We start from the raw sequence: 23,862 nt of genomic DNA, 5'->3' as shown, positions 1-23,862 counted from the left end.
ATGAGTGATAGGGGGGAACTTGAGTTGGATAAAAATGTGAACAGAATGCGGTTGGAATTGGAGGAGGCTCTGGATATTTTAACATGCCATGAAAATGAGGAGATAAAAAGCACTAGAGAAGGTGAATGCTGCATTCTGGACTCTTATCCATTAAGTATGACTCTAATAAGATGTGAAAACGACAAAGAAAAACTAGGTCTAATAATTCAACTTAAGGAATTTTCTAGAATGGTTAAAGGAAGCTATTGGATGGTCTTGGAGGATAACAAAGATCCAAGAAATTTATATATGCTTGAATTCTTCAATTATAATGATGGGATTTTTAGAAATAAGACGTTCGAAGTAATTGGAGATAGGAACGAAAGGGAGATCTTGCAGAATTACTTTTCCCACTCAAACTCAATTTTGAATATGAATGGAGGAAATAAGTGCGAGAATGGTAATGATAAATGGATGATGACTACTTTAAGAAGGAGGAGAGATATTGAGAATTCACGAAACAATTTAGGATTAGCTTTTTGTAATTCTTTTCTAAAGGAAAGTGGCGAAAGAATCAGAAACTTTGATTTATCTTCTTTAACATTTATGGTAAAATTCAGTGAAGTTGGCAATATTTCAGAACTTATAAGCGAAGTTGAGGCATTATATGGGGATTATTGGTTAAATAAGATAGAAGAATCATTCCTAGCTGTTTTCTGCTTTAGCATTGAGAATAAATTAGATACCCAAGTAAGATTTGAAGACGAATTGGAGAAGATGTCTTTGTCCAGCCCTAAGAAGGATGCTTATATGATTCACATATTCACCAGCCCAACGGACTATGCAATGGTAACAAGCACTTATAATTGGAGTAGCTACGTTTCTTCCCTCAAAAATTTGGCTCAGGGGGAAGTTAGAGCAGAATTTATAACACAGAAGCTGATTTATAACTCTCTGGAAAGCTTTGAAGATTTGAACATATTCAGAATAATGGATTCTGAAAGAGATTTGGAAATTAAGGAAAATATAATGGAGGGAGGCAACTTAGATAGCAAGTCGGTAACAACCACCACTTCAAATTGCTACTCAACAGATTCTTGCAAACTAGTAGATTCAACAAACGGATTTTCATCCACAGACCTAGATTCAGTAACTACCTCCATTAATTCAAGCACAGAGAACTTGGTGTTGTCGAAGAAAGGCTCAGTTCTAGAGGGATTGGATGAGAACGAGAAATCTACTGATAAAGGTCTCAGTACCTTCGGAGATAACGAAGTGGTTGAGCTCGAAGAAGACCCTCTTTTGGTTTCTGAATTTTCAAATTTGAGCTATTGGGAATCTGCAATAATTGACGCATCTAACTCTTTTGCTGCTTCCAATGCTAGAAAAAGAAACCAAATTTACTCAAATTTAGCAATTAATGGCAATAAAAGTCAGACAGATAAGCTAACAGACTGCCAAGAAGTGCCTATTCTTCAAGAATCCGTTAAAGACGAGGAGTTTTATGAGTGCAGAGAAATGAAATTTGACACATGTGCATTAAAGGCCAAGCTGGCAAAGTCAGTGTGGGGTGGCGCCAAATGTACTGATAGAAGCTGCATGCAGTGCTTTGCATTACCTCTTACACATGCACATGCAGAATCTGAAAAGGATTTAAGAGCTACAGAAAGCGAAAAAATTTGGTGCAAGGAGGGTTTCAGGAAGTTTTGTGAAATCTACAAAAGCATGGGTGTTGTAGAACTTAGAAAGAAGTCAGAATTGGGAAATGGCAAAAAAGCTTGGTTAATTAGAGAGTTTATAGGAGATGAGCTTTCTGATCAGGTTTTTTGCTATGGACTTAAGAGGAGAAGAAGGAGCATAAAGGAAGGGTTAAGAGCTCTAAGTATTTACTTAGTGGGAGATTTTAACGATTGGAACAAGACTTCTCACCCAATGCAACTGGAAACAGAAAACATTTGTTTGATGAATCAGGAATTATATGAAGGCTACCCTTCCATTCCACATTTCATGAAAAATAGGGTCTATTCAATAATTCTGGATGAAAACAAGCTACAAAGCTTTTTAAGTTGTAATCCTGAAGCTAATTCAATTTCATTCAAAATTAGAATTGTTACTTCTAAAGCCAATTCTTCAGAAGCTCAGATGATGGAAGTAAATGATAGCCTTGGAGCAGTTTCATCCCAAGAACTGGAGACTTACAGACTACTCTCATATTCAAGGTCTTTGGTCACTTCAGGAATCAAAGATAGTACTGAAAACGCTTTGATGAATTGCAACTTTTACTTGGGTGACCAAACTGAATTTGAAAGCCCAAGAAATAGAAGTCTCAAATATCCTCTTCCAAGGTGTGTTTCAAAGCCCAAGACTCTAGGATTTTTAAGGGCAAATAAGGATAAGACCCTTGAATCTGACGAAGGGGACTGGCCAATATCTGTTGGAAGCATTGTCAAAGAGCTTGTAACAAATTTGAGACAGTCTCCTTTGTACATATATGAAGCAAATATTGCTTTTTCATCCAAAAATAAAGGGGAATTTGGAACTTTTGCAAGCTTTAGAGAGAATGTACTTCCAAGAATATCAAGAGGCGGATATAACTGTTTGCTATTAACTGGTCTATTGGAGCACTATCAATTCTTCAACAAAAGCCAATACCCATTCAATTATTTTGTTCCATATAGTAAATATGGTACTCTGGATGAGTTTAAGGACCTAATGGATGATTGCCATTCAAGAGGAATTGCAGTGCTTATGGACTTTAACCTCACTTTTGCTGATATTACAAACTCAAACTCAATGCTACAGCCGTGCGATAGGGAAATGAACAATAACTTAAGTAATTTACAAGATATTATAGATACTGATGAGATTAATATGCGTACAGGAAGCGAAGTAAGTAGTGGAAACATAAGTAGGGAAGGTTCTTTTGTACTTGGAAGTGGAGGAAGCAACAGTACTATTAATAGTAATACAATCAGAGTTGATGAGCTATTTTTGGATGACTCCATTGTAGATTTGTACGAGTCATTTATGCTGACTAATTTAAATACATTCAATCCAAGTTTCTTTAAACATACTCCAGACGTGATTTCTTCGCTTTTTGCTTTCAACAAAAGTTACAGTAGACTTAATTTGGGATATATTCCAATGCTGGCTCAGATCCTTTCTTCATTTCATTATCTGATGAATCAACTGGGTATTGATGGTTTTAGATTCACTGTTCCAGACTTATCAGAAGAGCAAGAGAAATACTCGTGCATCTCGTCAATTTTGGCTTTGATTAATGATACTATTCATACTATTAAGCCATTCGCAGTAACAATAGCAAATGAACTTCTTTTGAGAGGAAATGATGATAAGGCTTGCTCAGAGCTTACAGTTCCTTTGGAGTATGGAGGTATGGGATTCGACTATGTTTGGGATAATTCAATTTGCAGTTCCCTACAAAGTATCATACTAAAGAACCCATCCAGTTTGAATATAAAGAAAGACATAATTGACGAGCTACTTCCTCAAGAAGATAAAATGAGGAACTCTAACAAGAAAATCAGAATTTTGTACAAAAACAGAGAAAAACAAAATTTTATTGATACAGGAGATGATAGTGAAAATATAAATGGTAGTTATTTAAACAAAGGGGGATCTGACTTACATACAGTTGAGTTTGTTTCCAAAAGATTATATGGGATAGAATCTTTGGAAATGAAAACAGTAACTCAGAACCCACTTAGAATTGCAATGTTTAGTTGGGAAAGTCTCCATACTCACTTGGTTGGTGGAGTCTCGCCTCATGTTTCAGAACTATCTGCAAGTCTAGTACGACTAGGACACGAAGTCCATCTATTCACAAGAGCAACAACATCAGCATATGTGATCAAAGTTCATGATGGAGTATTGTATCATGAGTGTCCTTTCCAATTGAATTCTGATTTTGTGACTGAAATTACAAATATGTGTAATTCATTTGTTTATTATATGCAAAGGTGGGAAGATGGGCTAACAAAGGTACCGGATTATCCAATGCTTAAAAATGTGAAAAATGGGTATCGATTTAATATTTGCCATTGCCATGATTGGCTAGCAGCCCCTGTATTGACAAGTTTAAGAAGAATTGGAAATAATAATAGGACAACCATTTTCACAGTGCATTCAACTGAATATGGTAGATGTGGAAATCAGTCGTTTGGAGGACAAAGTAGCAGAATAGCTGATATAGAGAGGGAGGGATGCCATACTGCAGATAGACTGATTTGTGTAAGTGGGGTGTTGGCAGAAGAGGTATGCAGACTTTTTGGGGTTAACAGGAACAAAATTAAAGTAATTTATAATGGAATTCATTGCAGGACTTTTGATAGAGTAGTAATGAATGATGCTGGAGAAGTTAAAAGGCAATATGGTATAGGACCTCTAGAACCAACATTTCTATGTGTTGCAAGAATGGCTCTACAAAAGGGAGTAGATTTGCTTATTGAGGCGGTGCCTAGTATATTAAAATATCGTAATGATACAAAATTTATTATAGTTGGAGATGGACATCAGAAAGATGAAATTGTTCGTAGGTCCCACCAGTTAGGCATATACAATTCGGTCAGATTTGTTGGAAAGAAGTTGGGAGATGATGTAATCAGACTTTATAAGGCTTGCGACGCAGTTGTAGTACCGTCTAGAAATGAGCCATTTGGAATTGTTGTATTGGAAGGATGGACAGCTGGAAAACCTGTTGTTGCTACCACTAGTGGTGGCCCCAGGGATTTCTTAACTCCAAATGTAGATGGGTATTTGGTAGAGCCATGTAAAGATAGTATTGCTTGGGGATGCTGTGAGATACTAAAAAACTTTGATCATTCAAGATGGATGGGATCTAGGGGTAGAGTAAAGGCAGCTTATTCATTTTCTTGGGATTCCATTGCTCAAATAACAAGTTTTCTGTATTTTGAGCAGTGTAATGTTTTAGACGTTGCTCCGAGCCTGATTTTAAAGCCTAATACACCATTAATTCTTCAGTCCTTTGGAGAAAATGCTCTTTATCATCATATGATGGTGTTTGATGGTTTTGAAAAGTCAGTCTTTGCTCTTAAGCAATTGAAGTTACTTGTATTAACAATGATGGCCTTTGCAAAGAATGGAGTTTTTCAGAGCATGGGCTCTGAATTTGGTAACCCCGATTCTTTTGATCTACCTAGACCAAATAATGACATGGATGTTAGCAAAATGTGTTGTAGATGGGACTTGGCAGATAACAAGAGTCTAAAGTTCAAACATTTAGAGTTCTTCAATACTATATTGATTCGTCTCGAAAAGTCTCTAAACTGGATAGTCAGAAATAACATTCAGGATTATAATATCTGCAATAATTATTTGAGCACATTCACAGAAGGTGTAGAAGGAGAGTTAAATAAGAGCGGTTTTTCTTCAGCTTGTTCTAAATTAACTTCTCCTTTAATTAAAAGCAGCACCTCAGTAATACCTTCAGAAATTTCTCCAGCTTCCAAATTTTCCAAGAAGCCAGTAACAAAGAATCAGGCAGTTATTAAAAGATTAGATGAGGTTTCTGGAGATAGTAATCTAATAGATAATGAGTCCGTTATTTACTTGGATTCAACTCCAAACAGTGGACAAGAAGGTTCAAAATCTATCCAAAAAATCTTTTCTAGAGGAAAAAGTATTGACAATTTTTCCAAGGATTCGCTGAAGATCTTAACAACAGATAGTTTGTATAATTCATCATCTAATGTTAATGTTATTTTATGCCATGAATTGGACAAAGTATTGGTGGTTGAAAGAAATAACTGCGTTTTTGTTTTCAACTACAGCGATAAGTACTATAATAATTACGGATTTGGAATTTCAAGCGAACTTCCTCAGAGCCTAATAATTGATACTCAAGATGAGAGATTTGGAGGGGACAAGAAATACCATGTTATTGGTAACTTCTGTTCTTGTTCTGTCAAATCTGAGCAAGGATTCAAGCTATTTGACTCAAACTCAGAACCTGCCAATATTAACTCTATTAATAATAAAGCATTCCAAAAGTCTTTTCAACATGAATCTCCTTATAGATTTATTAATACAAAGTCTCTCAAGCAAACCGTCTTCCTCAATATATCTCCCTTCTCAGCCTATGTATTGGCTCCTTCTATTCTTATTCAAGATTTTCCTTGTGAGACGGTCGGAGATAAATTATTTTATCAAAGCATCGACAATTTTGTTGATTCACTTGGTTTATTCTGCTAAAATATAGAATTAAAATATAGATTTACGAGAAAATGTTATGGAAAGATTCATTTACATATTAAGTGGAATCTTCATTTGGAAGACTCCATAAATGTCTTAAAAAAAAATCAAGTATTTTTTTAGATTATATCATGAGAAAACCATTATCTTGAGATATGGAAAAAAGAAGACTAAATTTAATAATCAATTTCAAAATCTTAATATATTATCATATCATTGAATGACATTCAGTATAAAAATGATAAAAAGATAACTCTGTTTTGGATTGTAGAAAAATATTAACCTGATTTTGTTACTATCAAAGTTTTCACTTTTTTTTTTTTATTCAATATACCTCAAGTATTCAAAAAGTCTTGCTAATACTTTTTTCTTAAATTAGTGTTGCTACATATTTGTGTGGATGCATGCAATACCATGAATATGTTCCCGCCTGGTTTAAGCGAATTGCATGCAGACACGTAAGATTATTGTTTGAAAAAAAATATCAAAAACAAAACGGTAATGAGTAATATTTATCAATTTTTTCTTATTAAAAGGTGAATTGTAATTTGTGATTAATAGAACTTAGATTTTGTTTTTTTGACAGATAAAACAGTCGTGCTAGTATTCAAGTAAATTAAGTCTTTTTTTTTGTAAATTTGGTCGTTTCTGTGGGAAAAATTCTCTCCAATAACTGCCATGTGGGCCTAAGAATGCATGCATTTGTTTAAGCTTGACTTTTTAAGTGCCTGCATGCGCATTAGTTACATTTAAATAGGTAAATATTTATTTAAAACAAGTAAATAGTAATTAGACAGAAAAGCGTGGGGAGATATATTTTTGCGTTTATATCTATCTCTGATTTATATTGTATTTTAAATTGATATTTAAAAAATGAATTTCAAGTTAAACACAATTAGTGGTATAAAACTATGAAATATATATTTTATCTGATAGAAAGCAATTTGGAAATCACAAAAAATAGCATGTAAGGGGGGTGGGTGGGGATGAGAGGGGAGAAAAAAGCGGAGAAATCAATAAATATAAAAAAAAAAAAACCAAACGCATGTAATAAATAAATATTTAAAAAATAAAAAAGGCATTGAGTATCAGGTACTTTAATTTTTTTGGACTAAAGAGTCGAAGATACTTTCCAAGAAATGGCTTTGAGCCTCTAAGAATATAATTAAATAATAAAATAAAATGAAATAGTGAACTTAAAATTTGGGTATAAAAATAATTCAAAACAAGAAAATATTAATAAAGAAGAAATGGAAGATTATGATTCTAGAATTAATCAAAAACCTCATTCTGAGAGGATTTTGGAGCAATATGAAAAATACCCAGATGATTACATTGAAAATGCAACATTGAGACCAGAAAAATATCATGTATTGGAACAGAAAGAATACGATGACTGTATTATCACAACATTTCACCAAATTATTAATAGTGATTACTTAGATGTTGAAAGAGAGCTTATTAATGGAAAGTTAATGAATAGCGAAAATTATGAAAGTAGAGTATTTGGCAAATATGGACTATCTCAAGACCAAAAAGGGAGGGATCCAGGAGAAAGGGGCTATACAGAAACAGAAAAGGAAAATTCAGAAGACGAATTAGATGCTACTGGTGTTGAGGAGTGTGAAGAAACAGAATCTGAAGAATTGGATTCAGAAGATGAAATGTATGACGAAGACGAAAACAGCCGTGAGTTATTGATGCTATTAAAAAGTAGAGGAAAGTCAAAGCGAATTCATAAGAGAGAAATGTTAAGTTTACCAAGCTCAGAATTTTTAGTAATAAGAGAATTTCCTGTATCTTTTGGAATTCCAGTCATTAAATTACAAAAATTGAATGTACGCCCAATATTATTTCTCTGGTTGCTTTTGTTACTTTTCATTGTTTATTGCATTTCAATATTTTTAGATGAGTATATCATTAATGACATAATACCATTATATCCACTGGGAAGTATTTTTGAGCCGAAAAATGAACATAATGAAGAGTTGGTTCCTTCTTTTCTAAGATCTAAGAATTCAAAAACATCAGGAAGCGTTGATATGCGTTTAGTGAGTAAAAGTAGTTTAATAAAAAAGCTTTTCCCTTTATTCAGTACTAAGCAAGACTCGGAAGTATCTGAGGATGCAATCAACAGACCTTTAAATGTAACATTGGATATTAAACATTGCCAAATTCAATTTCTTAATTCATCCAATGATTTTAGTTATATTAAAGTAAGATCTTGGAGATTATTTTCCAAATCACACATGTACTCAGGAAGTTCTGGAAGGTACCGTATACCATCTAAAAAGAAAGATAAGTTTGAGTATGTATGTTCACACGGAGCTTTTTTCTGGATATTAAAAAGGTATATTCTTCCTTGGGATACTTATAGTGATTATAATATAAAAAGTGTTTCTTGGAAAGAGTATAAGGAGTACTGTGATTCAAGTCTGAGACCTTGGAATTTTGTTAATGATTCAAACTTGTTAATAAAATTGCACCAAACCAATACTGGTGATTATTTTCAATGTTCTATAAACTTTTTTCTGGCTGATAACTTTCAGTTCGATGAACTTTCTGTCAAGTTTGTACCATCCTCAACATATATGAGAGTCTCATCATCAATTCCAATCAGAGCTAAATCCATGTTTCACTTGGAAGCATTACATGGAACTTTTGATTTAAAAGATGTATATTCTAAAAACATCTCACTTACAATTTCAGATGGTTGGGCTTCCATAGATCTCCCAAATATTGAGGATTCTATTCATAGGGGTGTGCTCATAGAAAGCAGGGGAGCTCCAATATATATTAATAGCAAAACACCATTATTGGTTGTGATGCCGGTCAGAATTGCAGAACTGGCAGTTTTAAGGGCTGAAAATGTTAAGGTTCAACTGGAAAGTAAGTCAAATGGGTTGAATAGTCATGGATATTATAAGACTGCGTCAGTTGTGGCTACATTAAATCCAGATTCATCATTTTTAGAAAACAAACTTTCAGGCTCTTTAATTAACACAAGAATTAACATTCAAGGTAGCATTCCTCCAGTATATGTAAATGTATATTCCAATTCTGAATCAAATTCTAATTCCGATAAATTTTCTGATGAATTGATAACTTGGGCAGGAAGACACCAGTGGAAAGATCCACATTTGCTTGCATTTTCGAAGGCAAGATTTAGTAGATTTTCAAAGTGGCTTCAAGAAGACCTTGCGAGTCCCTGGGTTGTATATATTAACATTTTAGGCAATGGAGAATATCCTAAGGGAACTTGGAAAGCGGTATCTTCAAGAGCTTTTATTCGTGACCCATATGCTCTGGTATTGTTATCAGGTGGTCTTTTAATGCCTAGAATATACACTCTATTTATTCATATTCTTGGATTAAAATGTATGGTTCCAGCGAGCCATTCAGATTTGGAAGATTTGGACGTAATTAATGTTGATGATAATCAGAATATAGTCAACAGCAACGGAATAATTGGTAATATTATTAATGGGAATGCAAGTACTCAAAACAACAACAAAGATACTGTTGGAAAAGTGGAGGGTGTAATTCACAAAAGTGTGGATAATGGTTTTGGAGACCAAGAGAAAGGAGGGTTACTAGCAAATATGACAAGTAAGATTTCAAAGATGATTGGCCCAGAAGAATCTACATCTTCTGAAAATGGGAAAAATAGGCAGGAAAGTAAATTAAGCGAGTTAAAGAAAATATTTGGAGTTAAGAATGGACCAAAATTACTCTTAAATAACTTTCAGGAATCAATTTATTTTGATGACAATTTAAGTGAGGACTATTACATTAACCAAGACTCAAATATCCATGAAGATATTGCAAATATCAAAAGTATAAGTGATGTAGGGAATTATATGGGCAAATCAAGCAGAATTAGAGCTTGTGAATCTTCAATAGCTGAAAATATTTTTAGTGTAATAAACAAAGCAATAATAGATACGGCTCAGCAACCAAGTGTAATAGTATGGACTCAGAATGATGAAGAAGTAAAGACTTACAATTCGGACTTAGGTTTGGGGAGAAAAAATGGGTTAAGTGTATCTGATAGAAATCTATTTTCACTTACAAAATGGACAATAAAGAAATTAAAGAGCCAATTGAGGAGATTATTTAAGTTGTTTTTCTCATTAGTATCATTTTTGGAGAGCATAATATTCCCTGGGTGGCTAATTCCGGGATGGAGTAAGTTATCTAAGAAGATTCTAAAAAGTTCCATGTTAGCAGATGACGATTTTGTATCGAATCCAGAAGTTCTATCTGATAGTCCAAATCAAAATATCGAGCAATACATATTTACAGCAGAAAATGATGCAATATTGAAAGATCTTGTGACAGCAAATGATTTACAAGGATACATAGTTTCTCTATCCTTGAATATATTATGTGCAATTTTGGTAGCAACAGCAGCCATGTGGGTACTTTATTACTATGTTTTCCCCTGGTTTTTGACAGGTATTAGAGAAATGCAACTGGTAAGTACAGCTTCTCACCGTTTGAATCATGATTTCAGGACTTCGGAAGCTGCAGAGTGGATTGTAATGGTTTCTACAATTCAGTGGCCAAACTTTGGATTATTATTGAGGTGGAACCAAAGACAAAAAAGGAGAGATAATGAAAAGCTTTGCATATATATTAAACAGATAGAAAACTTATCTCAAATGAGTGGAAATAGCAATATTGGTAATGGGGAAGGGGCAAATGGTTCAGAAATTTCAGAGTTTTTCCTTTACATTCCAGCAAACGAGGCATCATTAACTACACATTTGGGAAGGAACCAACAGGAGCTGTTTGTTCCAATGAAATATACTGATAAATGTATTTTTGAGGTAACAATGCCATATGAGCTTATTTCTGATCAAAAATACAGACTAAGAATTCTAAGAATATCATCTTCTGGCCATATTATTGAGCAGAGTAACTGGAGCAATGAGATTATTCCAGGAAACAAAATGAAGTTTGTAGATTTTCCATTACTTTTCTTAAGGAGGTTTTTGCCTAAGAAGAGATCCTCTCTGAACTTATTCATTGATAAGAACACAGATCACTATTCTCCTTTTGGTATTCCCTTTTATTTTAGGGATATTGAGATTATAATTTTTGATGTTCTTGGGGGAAAGAAGAAGAAACGTAGCAGTATTTCGCAAGAGAACTTTTTTGATTACGGATTTGAGGAAGAGGAGGATGATAAAAATGATTTAAAGAATATTAAAAACAATATGATTGATTTCGGAGAAGGAGAAACCACTAACCCAACACTTAATGACAAACACAAGCCTTCCCATAAAATTGATGGAATCACCACAGATAAAAATGGTGAGCGGAAATTTGAAAGGTCTTTCTCCAACCAAAGTTTCAATAGAGAGTTGAGCGCACAAAACCAGACCGGTATTGCTTTAGGGCCACATGGCGTCCACATGAATGCATGCAATACTAATGGTATGGTGTATGGCGGGAATGATTCTAGTGGGGGGGTGCCGTCAAATTTTGACCATGAAACAGAAGATGGACGCGGATATTCGGAGGTGAGAGGGAATAAAAAGTTTGTGTTGGTAGCAAGGTTAATAAGGGATCTTTCTGGAACATGTGGTACGGGAGAAGCGTTGAACGGAATGAGTGGAGGATTAGAAAAAATTTCAGAGAATTATACGAGTGGGGGTGCAATTCGAGAGGGCCGTTCAGGGGGAAGGTTTGGTAGTTTGCATGCATCTAGTATTGCAGAAGAAGATGATAATTTTGCTTCAATTCGAAGTTATACTTTTAAAAATAAATCATTTGATTCTGATAAGGTCCGGATTGAAGGTTGTTTGGAGAATGTCAACTTTTTTGAAAAATTTAATGGAAATAGTGGAGTTAATCGACAGATTAATATGATGGATGGTATGGAAGTTGGAAGTGGCAATAATGTTTATATTTTACGTAATAAGGTAAAACACGGTTCTGGAGGTGAGGGCCGTAAACTAAGTATTGGTGGGTTTGGGAAAGATGAAAAAATGAGCAATTCAGATCCAGTTGCTAGTAGTTTATATTTAGAGCAAAGTTTGATATCTCAAAAAAGAATATTGTTTGAGTTGCAAGAGGCAGATAGTGGCCAGGTAGTGGCAAATGGAGATGTAAAATGTTCAAGATTAATAGATATAGCTTGGAAGTCGTTGGTTAATGATGCTAATATGGAAGATAGTTTTGAAGGAGGTTTTGTACCTATGAATGAAAGAGATTATGATGATGTTATACATGGTAGAAGAGTTCACTCAAAAATGGGCCACGATTCTGAAATTCAAGATAATGACATAATTCAGGTTCATGATACAATTTCAAATAATACCGTTTCAATCAATAAGTTTGTAGATATCTCAATAAAACTTTATTATGTTGAAGGAGGACAATGGGGAGAACTTTCAATGCTTTTGGATAGGTCATTTTGGGTTCAGTATTTGAGACATGATCTTTCTGAAGATATTATTATTGATTCAAATCCTTTAAGTAATGTGGAAAGTATTGATATAGAAATGGTAACTAAAAAAAGTAATGAGAATAGTAATTATCTGGTATATAATCATTCAAGCAATTCAATCATTAATATGCAAAAGAGCCAAGTTGGAGTAGGAGTTGATTTAAAAAATGACTCTCTTGGTGATTCTGAAAGATCTGGACGAAATAAAAAGGCTGAAGATACTTCAAATTCTAACAAACCAAGATTTACTAATGACACACCAGGAAAGATCATTATCAATGGAAGTGACACCCAATTAACATGGGTTTGGCGAGAATTAAAGAAAGATAGCTCGAGTTACATTCCAAAGAAGTTACATTTGCATGTTTTTGATCATTACACAGATACCCATTTATCTTCTTTGCATGGAGAAAAATCAATCCCAAATACTGGTACTTTTGCATGGTCTGTTGATGTTCCGTTTATTTCACAAAGATCATCTTCAAGAGATGTTTATTTGGTAATGGCAGTTAGCAAGGATGATATTCCATCCAATGTAACTATTCAAGGTAAGACATTTGTTCCAAGGGGTTCAAATACTCAAGAGAGTTCTGGGTATTTCTTTGGGTCTTCTACAGGAGTAGGATGGAAAAGATCTTTAACTTGCAATAAACAGATAATAGTAGCAGTTTCAAACTCATTCAAAGTAATCAGATTAACAACATTAAGTGAGTTTGAGTTATTATATGCTACATTCTGTAGAACATTTGGACTGGAAATGGAAGTAGTTACTTATAATGATCTATACAAATATGGATTTTTGGTATCACCTAGTAGTTTAAGAGTTTGTGAGAATATCAGGAAGCCAATCCCTACAGAAACATATCAAAGAGGAACATACTGTCCTGGCCAATTTATGATCAGTGCTAAAGCATTAGCAGTAACAACTGGAAGTAAATATATTTTGAGAGGTGAGGACAAGGAATTGGAAAATTGTATATACTTAAAATCCCAAAGAAAATCTGTTGATATAATTGAAAATTGTACATTAAATTATTCAACTTATTGGTGGTCATCTTCTCCAGATAGGTTTTTACTCAAGAATGGGATCATTTTGGACACCAGTATATTCTTACCTTTAACACTTAAGGTCATAAGTTGTTTCAAAATAGATTCAATCATGCTTTTCTTAAGAAACTTCTCCATTTCAAGAGTTACCAATTCATTTTATAGCTTTTTTTCAAATTTAAAATGCTTATTTTGCTCTAAGAAAAGAGATTATGAATTAAATCAAAATGAAGATGTTAAAACTATAAATATATCTTCAGGTCTATTAGTCCATTCAAATTACTCAACAGTATTTAGAAGAAAATCTACTTGGAGATCAAGCAAGTTCAGAAGCTGGAAAGCTATACTAAGTTTAATATATAATACAAAAGAAAATAATAAACAATATAGGCTCAAAGATAAGGAAATAAAAAGTATTTCCAAATCAAAACAACGTTGGTCTAAAGCTTTGATGTCTTTAAAAATTGCTCAGTTAAAACGTTCATCTACTAATTTTATTAGAACTATAAAGAATAGTATCTCAAATAACCAGATAATAGATGGTTCAATTAATTCTATGAGAAACAGTAATTGTGAGTACACTGAATTAGGAACAATAACAAACTGGGAAAAAGCAATAGAACCTGAGCAACTAAATGACACTCAAGTTTATAATTATGCAGATTTGAGATTAAACTCATCAGCTGGAATAACTTATTTAGCTAATGGTGAATTAAATCATGAAAAGTTAAATAGTATTTCAGGATATAATATTGGCTATGGAGGGATACTTGTCCCAATATATATAGCCAAAATAAAACAAAGACAGGAATTAATACATGAGATTTGGTACTCTTTTCAATTTTCAATTTTACCAATTATATTAAGTGCAATGATTTATGGTTTTCAAATTTCACTACTTTCAATATTTCCAGTAACATGCATCATATTAACTCTGGTTTACAACTACTTATCAACTCTTTCAATTTCAAGTCCTCATTCTCACATCAGTCCAAATTACTTTTCAGATATTGTATACAATCCAACTTGGGATTTCTTTATGTCTTTACCATTTCCTGTTCCACATTTATTAATATTATCAGTTCTGCATCTTTTAATAATTCACACTACATTCATTGCATCCACTTCATCTCTTTCATCTCATAATAAAGGAAAAGAGGAAGAAAGACATGAAGACTCAAAACTGACAGGAAGTGGGCCAATTTTGAAATGGAAAAGGAATTTGGAGCGTTACTGGATCAAATTATTGGTACTTTTTGAAGAGATTGGAATGTTTGTGACATTATTTTCAATGTTTCTAACATTATTGTCAATTTCAATGTTTTTTCTTTGGTTCTTATTGGGTTCTTTAATTAACTCAGATAACATACTTCCTTATGTAGTAATGCTTTTAGCTTTGGGATTTGTTGTTGTGAGCTTATGGAATAATTTTAGTTCCTCAAGAGGAATTGTTGATCGGTTTATTGCAGAAAATCTCCAGTCGTTGATTTCAATTGCTTTAGGACATTGGTTTGAAGCAACAAATCAAACATTTACAAGTAATTCAAACTCAGCAGATCCAAATGATCTTAGAGCTGCTGCCTCTGAACAATTACATTGTGAAATTACTAATCACAAATATTTGTGGGCCAAGGCAATGTTGAGTAGTATGGGAAAGCAGCAGATTTGCAGGGATAATGGAGGAGGAGGAGGAGGAGGAGGAGGAGGAGGAGGAGTGGAGGGGCCATTTGATTTGCATTCCAGTAATAAAAATACATTGAAGGACTTTTTGGATGGTTCTATGGAGTTAAAACATAGTACAAGGATTCAGTCATTTGGCTCAAAACTCCCAATAACAGATTATTGTTCATTATATTGCTCTAAATGGGAGTATTTGAAAATATTCCCAACAACTCCAAAAAGCTTGTTTGGGATTAATTCAAAAGGAGAGATTGTTGGAGTTCAAGAAACTTTGAGAGTATATTATGGAATGAAATTGGCTACTGTAAAGGATGTGATTTCTGAAAATGACAAAGTGGATAGTTTATTAGAAGGTTTTGATGTAGCACTTTTACAGGATGGAGTTAAATATGGTCCGAGGTTTGGATATAAGGTCGAGGATTTTCTACATCTCGATACTTGGTACAAGTGTGCTATAGTTAAAGTTCCGATCTTTCCTCCAAGTGAAGCTCTCTCGGATGAGGCTAAAGTAAAGCTTATATTTGACTTTTTTGATATGGATGAAGATGGATTTTTGAACAGGGAAGAATTTTTGTATTGGGTTGTAAACTTACATTGTGATAGATTTCTATTAAATGGGTTAAATACCAAATATCAGGACATTATTGACCATTTTAACTCTATATGCAACACAAATGTAGATGATGAACAAGGATTTTCTGTGGATGATATTATAATACTATACTCATTATATCCTGGGAATTTGGATTCAGATTATGAAAAAGTTATTCCAATTAGAGGAGGTTCCAGTGGGAATGAATACGACATATCAATGATGAGCCAGGGTTACGACCAATTTATTACAGATAGGGGAATAATTGATGATAGGGGAGTACAGGAAAACGGAATGATGGATGAGGAAGAGTATGATGATGAGTTTAGTGATGATATTTTCACTATGAGTTCTGTTAATGGGTCAAAAGTTGGGTTTAAGTCTAAAATAGACCAAAAAGGTTATTTATGGATAGACTTATTATCTTCAGGCTATTTGAATAGTAACAAAAATACAGGAAATCATTTGCAATTTGGAAAGGTGGTTAATGATTCCGATATCGGTGTAATTATTGGTGATTTAAGTAACTTAAAGCTTTGCTCTTTAAATAATTCTGCGAAATCGTCTTCTGGATCTTTTGATGGAGTTGGAGAAACTAGAGATTCTGCTGGAGGTTTTATAATAAGAGGGAAAAATACTAATTCTCTTAGTAGTAATCTAAGAGGAGGGGTTAGTAACTCTAGTAAACATACTAAGTTCCAGTTACTACGTGAGATGAATGTTCAGAAACTAAAATACATATTTACATTTTCTACCAGGAATTTAAGAACTCCGGATATTGATACAGCTTTAAGGGATATCCATTCTTTAGCTTATAAGGTATTTGATGCTCAAGTTGCTTTATTGATTCCCATTTTTGGGAGGAAAAATGTATTAACTTTTGGTAATGCTCACTCTTCAATTAATGATGATTTAAACATTATCAGTGGTGGAAATGTGATCTCAAAAATTGGTAGCTATGATGATTATACATTCAGTGGAAGCTTAACTATGTTTGAGAGGCAAGGAAATGAGTTAAATGGTATCGTTAGATCTGGATTATTAAACAGAAACCCCTCTATTTCTTCAAATTTACAATTAAACTTATCCAACTCACATTTAAACGGTTCAAGCTCAAATTTCATAAATTCTGGGATTAACAACAGTATGATAGCTAACTCAGGAGGAGGAAATGGTCTTAGTATGAATAATAATGGGTTAAATAGTATTAACACTGGAGGAGCAGGAGGAGGAGGCGATTCTATAGGAATTAAAAATTTATCATCTCAGAACAAAAACTCTGATGATACAACCAAATTTTTACAGCTAATGAGAATTCTACATAACGAAATTAGACAGGATATTTGGATCTTATTTAACCATATAATAGGAAGGTTGTTTGACAGAAGTAGAGTTAAGAAAGGAGCTGACCACTTTTTGGACATAGTTTATCCAAAGTTAATAAGGAGAAAGGCTGCAAGAATAGTAAATGTCTTTTATGGACCATCTTTAAATGAGATTTCTGTTTCAATACATGATTACTTTGTATCCGCTCCTCCAAAGACTGCAGCTCAAGTTGTTGATGCCTTAAAAGAGTACAGAGTAGAAAATCAACGTAATGTTAAGGATACACTTGAGATAATATCATTATCTCAAGGAAATGCATCATTACAATTTCAAGTATCTCTAATAACTAAAGCTCTATATGCTTTAAGTGTATTAAAAGATACTGATGTTGAAATGCTTACTGTGGATATACCTTGGAAAAGATCTCATACTTTAATTACTGAAGAGGTATTAATCTTACCAAGAAATCATCAAGGAATGAAAGTGATTCTCGGGGCAATTCAGACAGTATTGAGAAGAGCTAACTCTATTACAAGTTCAAGATCTGGGGGTACCTCAGTATCAAATTTCTCTAATAATGACCATAATATCTCCTCTTCAGTAGAGAACCAAAGTGATAAAAATAAAATTCATCATAGAGAAGTAAAAACTAGTGTAGAAGTATTTCATTCAGCTTTAGTTGATTCAAAAACAAATGAAATTAATGGTATTTTGAAAGGAGGGGGAGCCACTGTTAATGGAGAAACTGATGGAGGAGGTGGAATTGGAGTTTCATCGTCAACTTCTAATACCAGTGAATTTACAGAGACGACTTTAGAACAGGTAATTCAAGTTATAGTATCTCAATATCTTTGGATGGATGCTTTTATATTCTTAATCCGACTATGTGGGATCGATCTATCAACAGACCGTCTTCCAAGTGTAACTTATGACAACTCTGTGAGTTTAACAAATCTTAACTATATAGAAGAAAGAAATCTTCAACATGTAAATAGTGTTTTCACAAAGTTAAGCAATGGAAGTGGTTTTTTGCCCGTTGAACTATCAGATTTGGCATTACAAACATTAACAGAAAGATGTTTAAATTTTCCTGGTTTATTGGTTTCTTTACATTTCTTGGGTTTAATAAGCAATAATATGCTATTAATGGGATCAGGTGATCCTTTAGAGAGATTAAGTGAGCTTGGATTAGGTCCAAATATTAATGTTTTTCACATTCACAAGAATACCAACTTTAATAATATTATTTCAAACTCAATAAATGGAGGAACTGTAGGATCTTTTTTAACTAGTCAAAGTAATATCTTTGGTTCTTCAGTGAATGAAAAAGGGTTAGGCCGAGGCGGAGACTTTGGAATTGGAAATTTGGATGATATAGGATTTGGTTTAAATGGTATGGCAGAAAAGGATTTACCATTTTCAAACTCAAATTATGGTGGATTTGGAGGAATGACTTTAGAAGATAAATTCTTGAACAAAATAATTCAAGAAAAATGTTCAAATTATGGGGAGTTACTAGATTGGACTTTGCTGAGTAATATTAAAGGAATACCTGAGGATGTAGTAAAAGATTTTCACAAATTAGCAGTTTTAAGATGTGGATTTATTGGAAGATCTCAGTTACATGAGTTTATCAAAAAACACAAAAGTTTATACATACATAAGTCTGATAATTCACAATTAAATATTGGAAATAAGAATCTAGGTGATCAGAAAGTTAGAAAGAACGAAATTGAACAAAACAAACTTTTGTTCTTTAGTAGATCACAAAGTAATAACTTTAATCAATTAAATGGTACCTTAGCTATCAGTGAACTAGATAATGTAGAAGTTGGTTTTGGGGGTATGAATAACAATAAAGTGATAAACAAGAATCAAGAAGATTACTTTGAGAAAATGACTGGGAGTAGTTCTAATATGGTAGACTTTAATATATCATTTGATATATTTGATACTGCTTTAACTACTTTAGGATTCTCAAGCCATAAGCTTCAAAGTTATATATTGTGGTTATTACTTTGTTTAAACTTAAATATGGGAAGTGTGAGACCATTTGTTAATGCTTCTTTGGCAAGAGATTTCATCATTATGGTTTATCTTCAGCCAATATACAAAAATAATGACGAGGGTGAGTATTTGAGTGGGAGAAGAGTGAGTGTAATTAATGGAAACAATCATATTAACAATAACAATTCAACAGGTAGTCACAGTAACAATACTAGTGCTAAGAATACTGGCTATGGTGGTACAGGTATTCTGAGAGCAGGGAGCATGTCTGGTAATAGTATGGCTACTGGTACATTCAAATCATCTCTCTATGAAGTTACTGGCCAAAACAAACATTTTGATGCTCAGGATGTACAATCTTACAGAGGATACTTTACCCATGAAATGTTAAGAAGGTTTTTGGCTTTGGCTAAAATATCAATTCCAAATTCTGGGGTTGAATCAATATGGAAAAGCCTCCCAAAAGATCCTCTAAATATCACTCCTTTTATAATACCTTTCAGGAATTACGAAAGAAATATGGAAAGAGAAGAAGAGGAAGAAAATCACTGCAATTTTACTGATAAGGATGAATTAGCTTTGAAAAATATGGAAATTAATGGTGTAAATAACTTACATAGATTAAGGAGAAGTAATGAAGAAGAAAATTGCATGGATGAGGAAGAGGATGAAGGAGAGGATTCTGGATTTATTAGTAAAGAAGAGCATTTTGGTAATAATAATCGTGTATTTGAAGATGAACCTTATCTTGGAGGTTTTAAAGAGAAGGGAGGTAGGCATAAACACAAATTTAAATCTGCATATATAATGGACTGTGAGTTAAGTTCCTCTAGAAAAAAATTCTCAAAAAGAATTTCAATAGGAGGAAGATTCAAGAAAGAAAAGAAAAATTTAAATAACTTAAATAAATTTGATGATTCTTTGGAGAATATGGAATCTTACATAAGGAAGAGTAAGACAAGAAATAATCTAAAGGAATCTGTACATTTAAGAATACTAATGGATCCAACAGGAATGGATCCAATGGAAGGAGTTGTTATAAATATTGATTCAGTGAGAAGATTACTTCCAAAAAAATTAATGACAGGATTATGGCCAGAAGCAATTAAAGTAGTGTTGAATATTGGTTTACATCTAGAAAAGCCAGATTCAGCAGTCATTGAAGCAACATCTAAATGTTTGGAGTATAGTAATAGATATGGTCTAATACGTCCAGGAGATATGGTTTCAATATTAGCAGCTTTAAGTAAAGAAGGTTTATCTTTTGATTTACTTTGTGAACTATTAAATAATATGAGAATTCAGCTTCCAGTAAGAGAAGTAAAGAGAATGTTTGATTTAATGGATTTAAACCAGGATAAATCATTAGATTTACAGGAGTTATTAGATGGATTTGAAGTGCTTTTTGGATTATTCTTGCCACAATTAGTACATGATCATGTAGGATTAAGTTATGAGAGACAAGGATTAATAATAATGGCAACATCAGCTTCTTTATTATTATTTTGTATTTTTGTAGGTATAGCAATAAAAACTTTTGAAGGTATGAGAAATGAATTAAGTACTGCAGTACAATCAGTACTTGCAATTGTTGGTGCAGTTGGACTACAAACAGGAGCTTCTCAAGATAGTAAAGAGATTGAGGAAAGAATGAAAGAGAGAATTGAAGACATTATGGGAGGAGATATTGAAACCTCAATATCTCAGATTGAATTGGGTGGGGATTCTCAATATTCTTCAAATAATGATAATATTATAGTTTTAAGAGAGAAGAAATCAAGTTCGAGAATAATAAGCAAGAATAAGAATTACAGTGGAGGAGGTGTTGGTAGTAGTAGTAGTAGTGGTAGTGGAGGAGCAACACCTAATGGATTAATGATAATTACAGAAAAAGGTCCAATATTAAAAATTGGTTACTCGCTTCCTAGCAAATTTAGATCTGATATTAATGATCCAAGGCCATGTATTACATTTTACAGCCAAGATCAAGTAAATCTCGAGCCAATATTTTATTGTACTAAAGGAATTATTAATCAACAACATAATATATTTATAGAGGATGATGTTAGCAAAAGATGGTGTATTAAGCCTGCATTACCTAAATATACTGGATTAACCTTTTCAACAGAAACTGGAATAATTTATGGAACTATTCCAACTCACACTCAAAACAAGATTGGATATATAAAAAGAGTCTCTCATCTAGAAAGTGATGATAGAAATTCTTCTATAATTAGAAATTCCGTTGCTAGTATAAGTGGAGGGTCTAACTACAATATTATTAAAACTATTTGTAACAATAATAATGGTCATAACAATAATAGTATTATTGGAAGTATAAATGGTGGAATTCACAGATTTCAAAAAAGACATTCAAATAACTTTAAAAGTTCTTCAAATGAATCTGATATTAGTTTAGGATGTTCAGGAGGAGTTGGAGCTGAAGGAGATATACCTGCCAAGGATTTATTAAAAAATAACAAGTATCAAGAGAATGTAATGATGCCATATGGAGGAGGTCAGTTAGTACAAATGAATAGAAAAACTTTCACAATTTACTGCATAATAAGTGAGTTGGATGAAAAAGTTGTCTTCAAAACAAGAGTAACTTTCCAGATTATTCCAAGAACAAGAACTGAAAAAAACTGATGTGGAATATGTTTTGAAGTTCTATGTATATTAAGATTCTAAAATTAAGTAATACTCATATATACCTATTCTGAAAACAATTTGATTGATCCAGATCATATTATTACTTCCAGAACTGCAAAGTTTAATAGAAGACGAATTAGTAGAGGATGATAAAGGGAGTTTAGATGCAAGGTAATCTTTAAAACTATAAGTTTCAAGTATGTTGCCAGAACTGATATATGAATTTTGATAATTAGTATTGCTCAAATAGAGATCTGATTTTTTGATATAAAATAGGGAGATATGGAAAACTCTTTCAGAATAAAGTGGCTGTATGCCTAAATCAACACAAACTTGATCAATCATTTCAATAATAGGATCCAAGTAAGTGATTTTGCTTGCATTATGAACTTGAAGTGCTACAAAAATACCACCATTAATGGTGGTATTTTCGGAATATAAAGACGTATTTTTCAAGATAATAATAGAATCATAATCTAAAAAAATATAAAAGGATTTTAATTTTGTTTGAATTTTAATTTTTTGTGATTTTAAAACAATTTCTGGAATTTCATAGTTTACTTGACAGTAATTAAATTTCTTTATAATGTTTTTTAGAAATGAGAAGGACAATTTTTTACTTATATGATGATTTCTAGTTAGACTTAAATGTAGTCCAATTTTTTTATTGACTATGTAGTTTTCATTTAAAATTAGATTAAACTCAGAGTTAGAAGAAATATTGGTAATAATAGAATTATATTCTTTATTACATAAAGTTTGTCCATCATGAATTTTCTTAGTTTCTGGGAAATCAAAAGTTGGATATATTTTAGGTTGATCAGAAGTAATACCAATTTTGTAATATACATTTTTATATACTTGGGTTAACTTATTTAGTGCAAATATAATTAATAGCTCATTATAATTTAATTTCCCAATTTTTATTTCTGAATTTTTTTTTGTAAACACGTCATCAAAATTCAATTTTATACACATAATACATGTGAAGTAATTACGTATTTTTGATTTTGCTATATCTTGAATATTAATATTTGGAGTGTAATCATTTGAAATTTGTTGGTTTTTAATCTTTAAATCTTGTATGCTATTGTCATTTTCATATTGTTCTTTCTTTTGTTGATGTTTTTGGTTTTCTAGCAGTAATTTTTTTCCTTTGCTTAGCTTTCCTTTAACCTTAATTAGAGATTTGATTGCTTCAATTTCGTTACTTAACGTAGAAGAATCAGAAATTAGTGGGAAATTGTTTTGATATTTATTTATGCTACTTTCCTTTTTTTCATTTTCACTCATTTGAAAACTCTAAATATGTTTAAATGTTTTTAATTGACTTTTTTACATGATTACAAATAAACTTGAAATAAAGCCCGCCATTCGAGACCCATCATTTGGTGGTATTAAAAATAAAGTTGAAGAAGCTTTATGGAGAGGAGGATTAGCCTTACGCAAGGGGAGATATCGTTACAAATGACGCTCAGCGGATGTGCGATTTCTGCTAGTTGAAAACTACACCAATTTAAACTTCTATTATTCTATTCACCAATAGATTAATGGCAATTTCTGGGGCCCTCAAGGGCTACAATAAAACCAATGTATCACTTACCTGTCCACTTTTGTCCTGATTTCCCCCCCTAGGTTTTTATATGCCGTTCCCTCTACATCCGAGTTTACTCTCCGCTCTTAGGACATTGACACGTAACTCTGTTCTCCGCACCTGCATGTGGACGCACGCAACAACGGTATTGCAGTATTTCTTGCATGCGAGCAGAAGGGCAGAGTTGCATGCGAACAAAAATACACAGGAAGCAAACGAAAAGACAAGAAAACAAACTACGAGAATCTAGATTAAATGATACATTAGTTTTATAGTATTCGGAGTGTTGAAACTCCC

At 32.8% G+C, this 23,862-nt stretch overlaps 3 protein-coding genes across 3 annotated transcripts; 2 read left to right on the top strand and 1 right to left on the bottom strand.

The window, feature by feature from the left end:
• Positions 1-6,210, top strand: cubi_02086 (LPS glycosyltransferase; the record flags this gene model as incomplete). Its single annotated transcript, XM_029019098.1, has 1 exon — positions 1-6,210. One exon carries the CDS (start codon positions 1-3, stop codon positions 6,208-6,210), a length of 6,210 nt encoding a protein of 2,069 aa, XP_028876572.1.
• Positions 6,211-7,460: 1,250 nt separating this feature from the next.
• Positions 7,461-21,968, top strand: cubi_02085 (uncharacterized protein; the record flags this gene model as incomplete). Its single annotated transcript, XM_029019097.1, has 1 exon — positions 7,461-21,968. One exon carries the CDS (start codon positions 7,461-7,463, stop codon positions 21,966-21,968), a length of 14,508 nt encoding a protein of 4,835 aa, XP_028876571.1.
• A 30-nt stretch (positions 21,969-21,998) lies between these two features.
• On the bottom strand, positions 21,999-23,264 carry cubi_02084 (uncharacterized protein; the record flags this gene model as incomplete). The annotated part of the gene is made up of 1 exon (XM_029019096.1): positions 21,999-23,264. One exon carries the CDS (start codon positions 23,262-23,264, stop codon positions 21,999-22,001), a length of 1,266 nt encoding a protein of 421 aa, XP_028876570.1.
• Positions 23,265-23,862: the final 598 nt, after the last annotated feature.

Source organism: Cryptosporidium ubiquitum (assembly GCF_001865345.1).
Source record: "Cryptosporidium ubiquitum isolate 39726 chromosome Unknown contig_12, whole genome shotgun sequence".
NCBI lineage: Eukaryota > Apicomplexa > Conoidasida > Eucoccidiorida > Cryptosporidiidae > Cryptosporidium > Cryptosporidium ubiquitum.
This window is presented reverse-complemented; position numbering and strand designations above follow the sequence as displayed.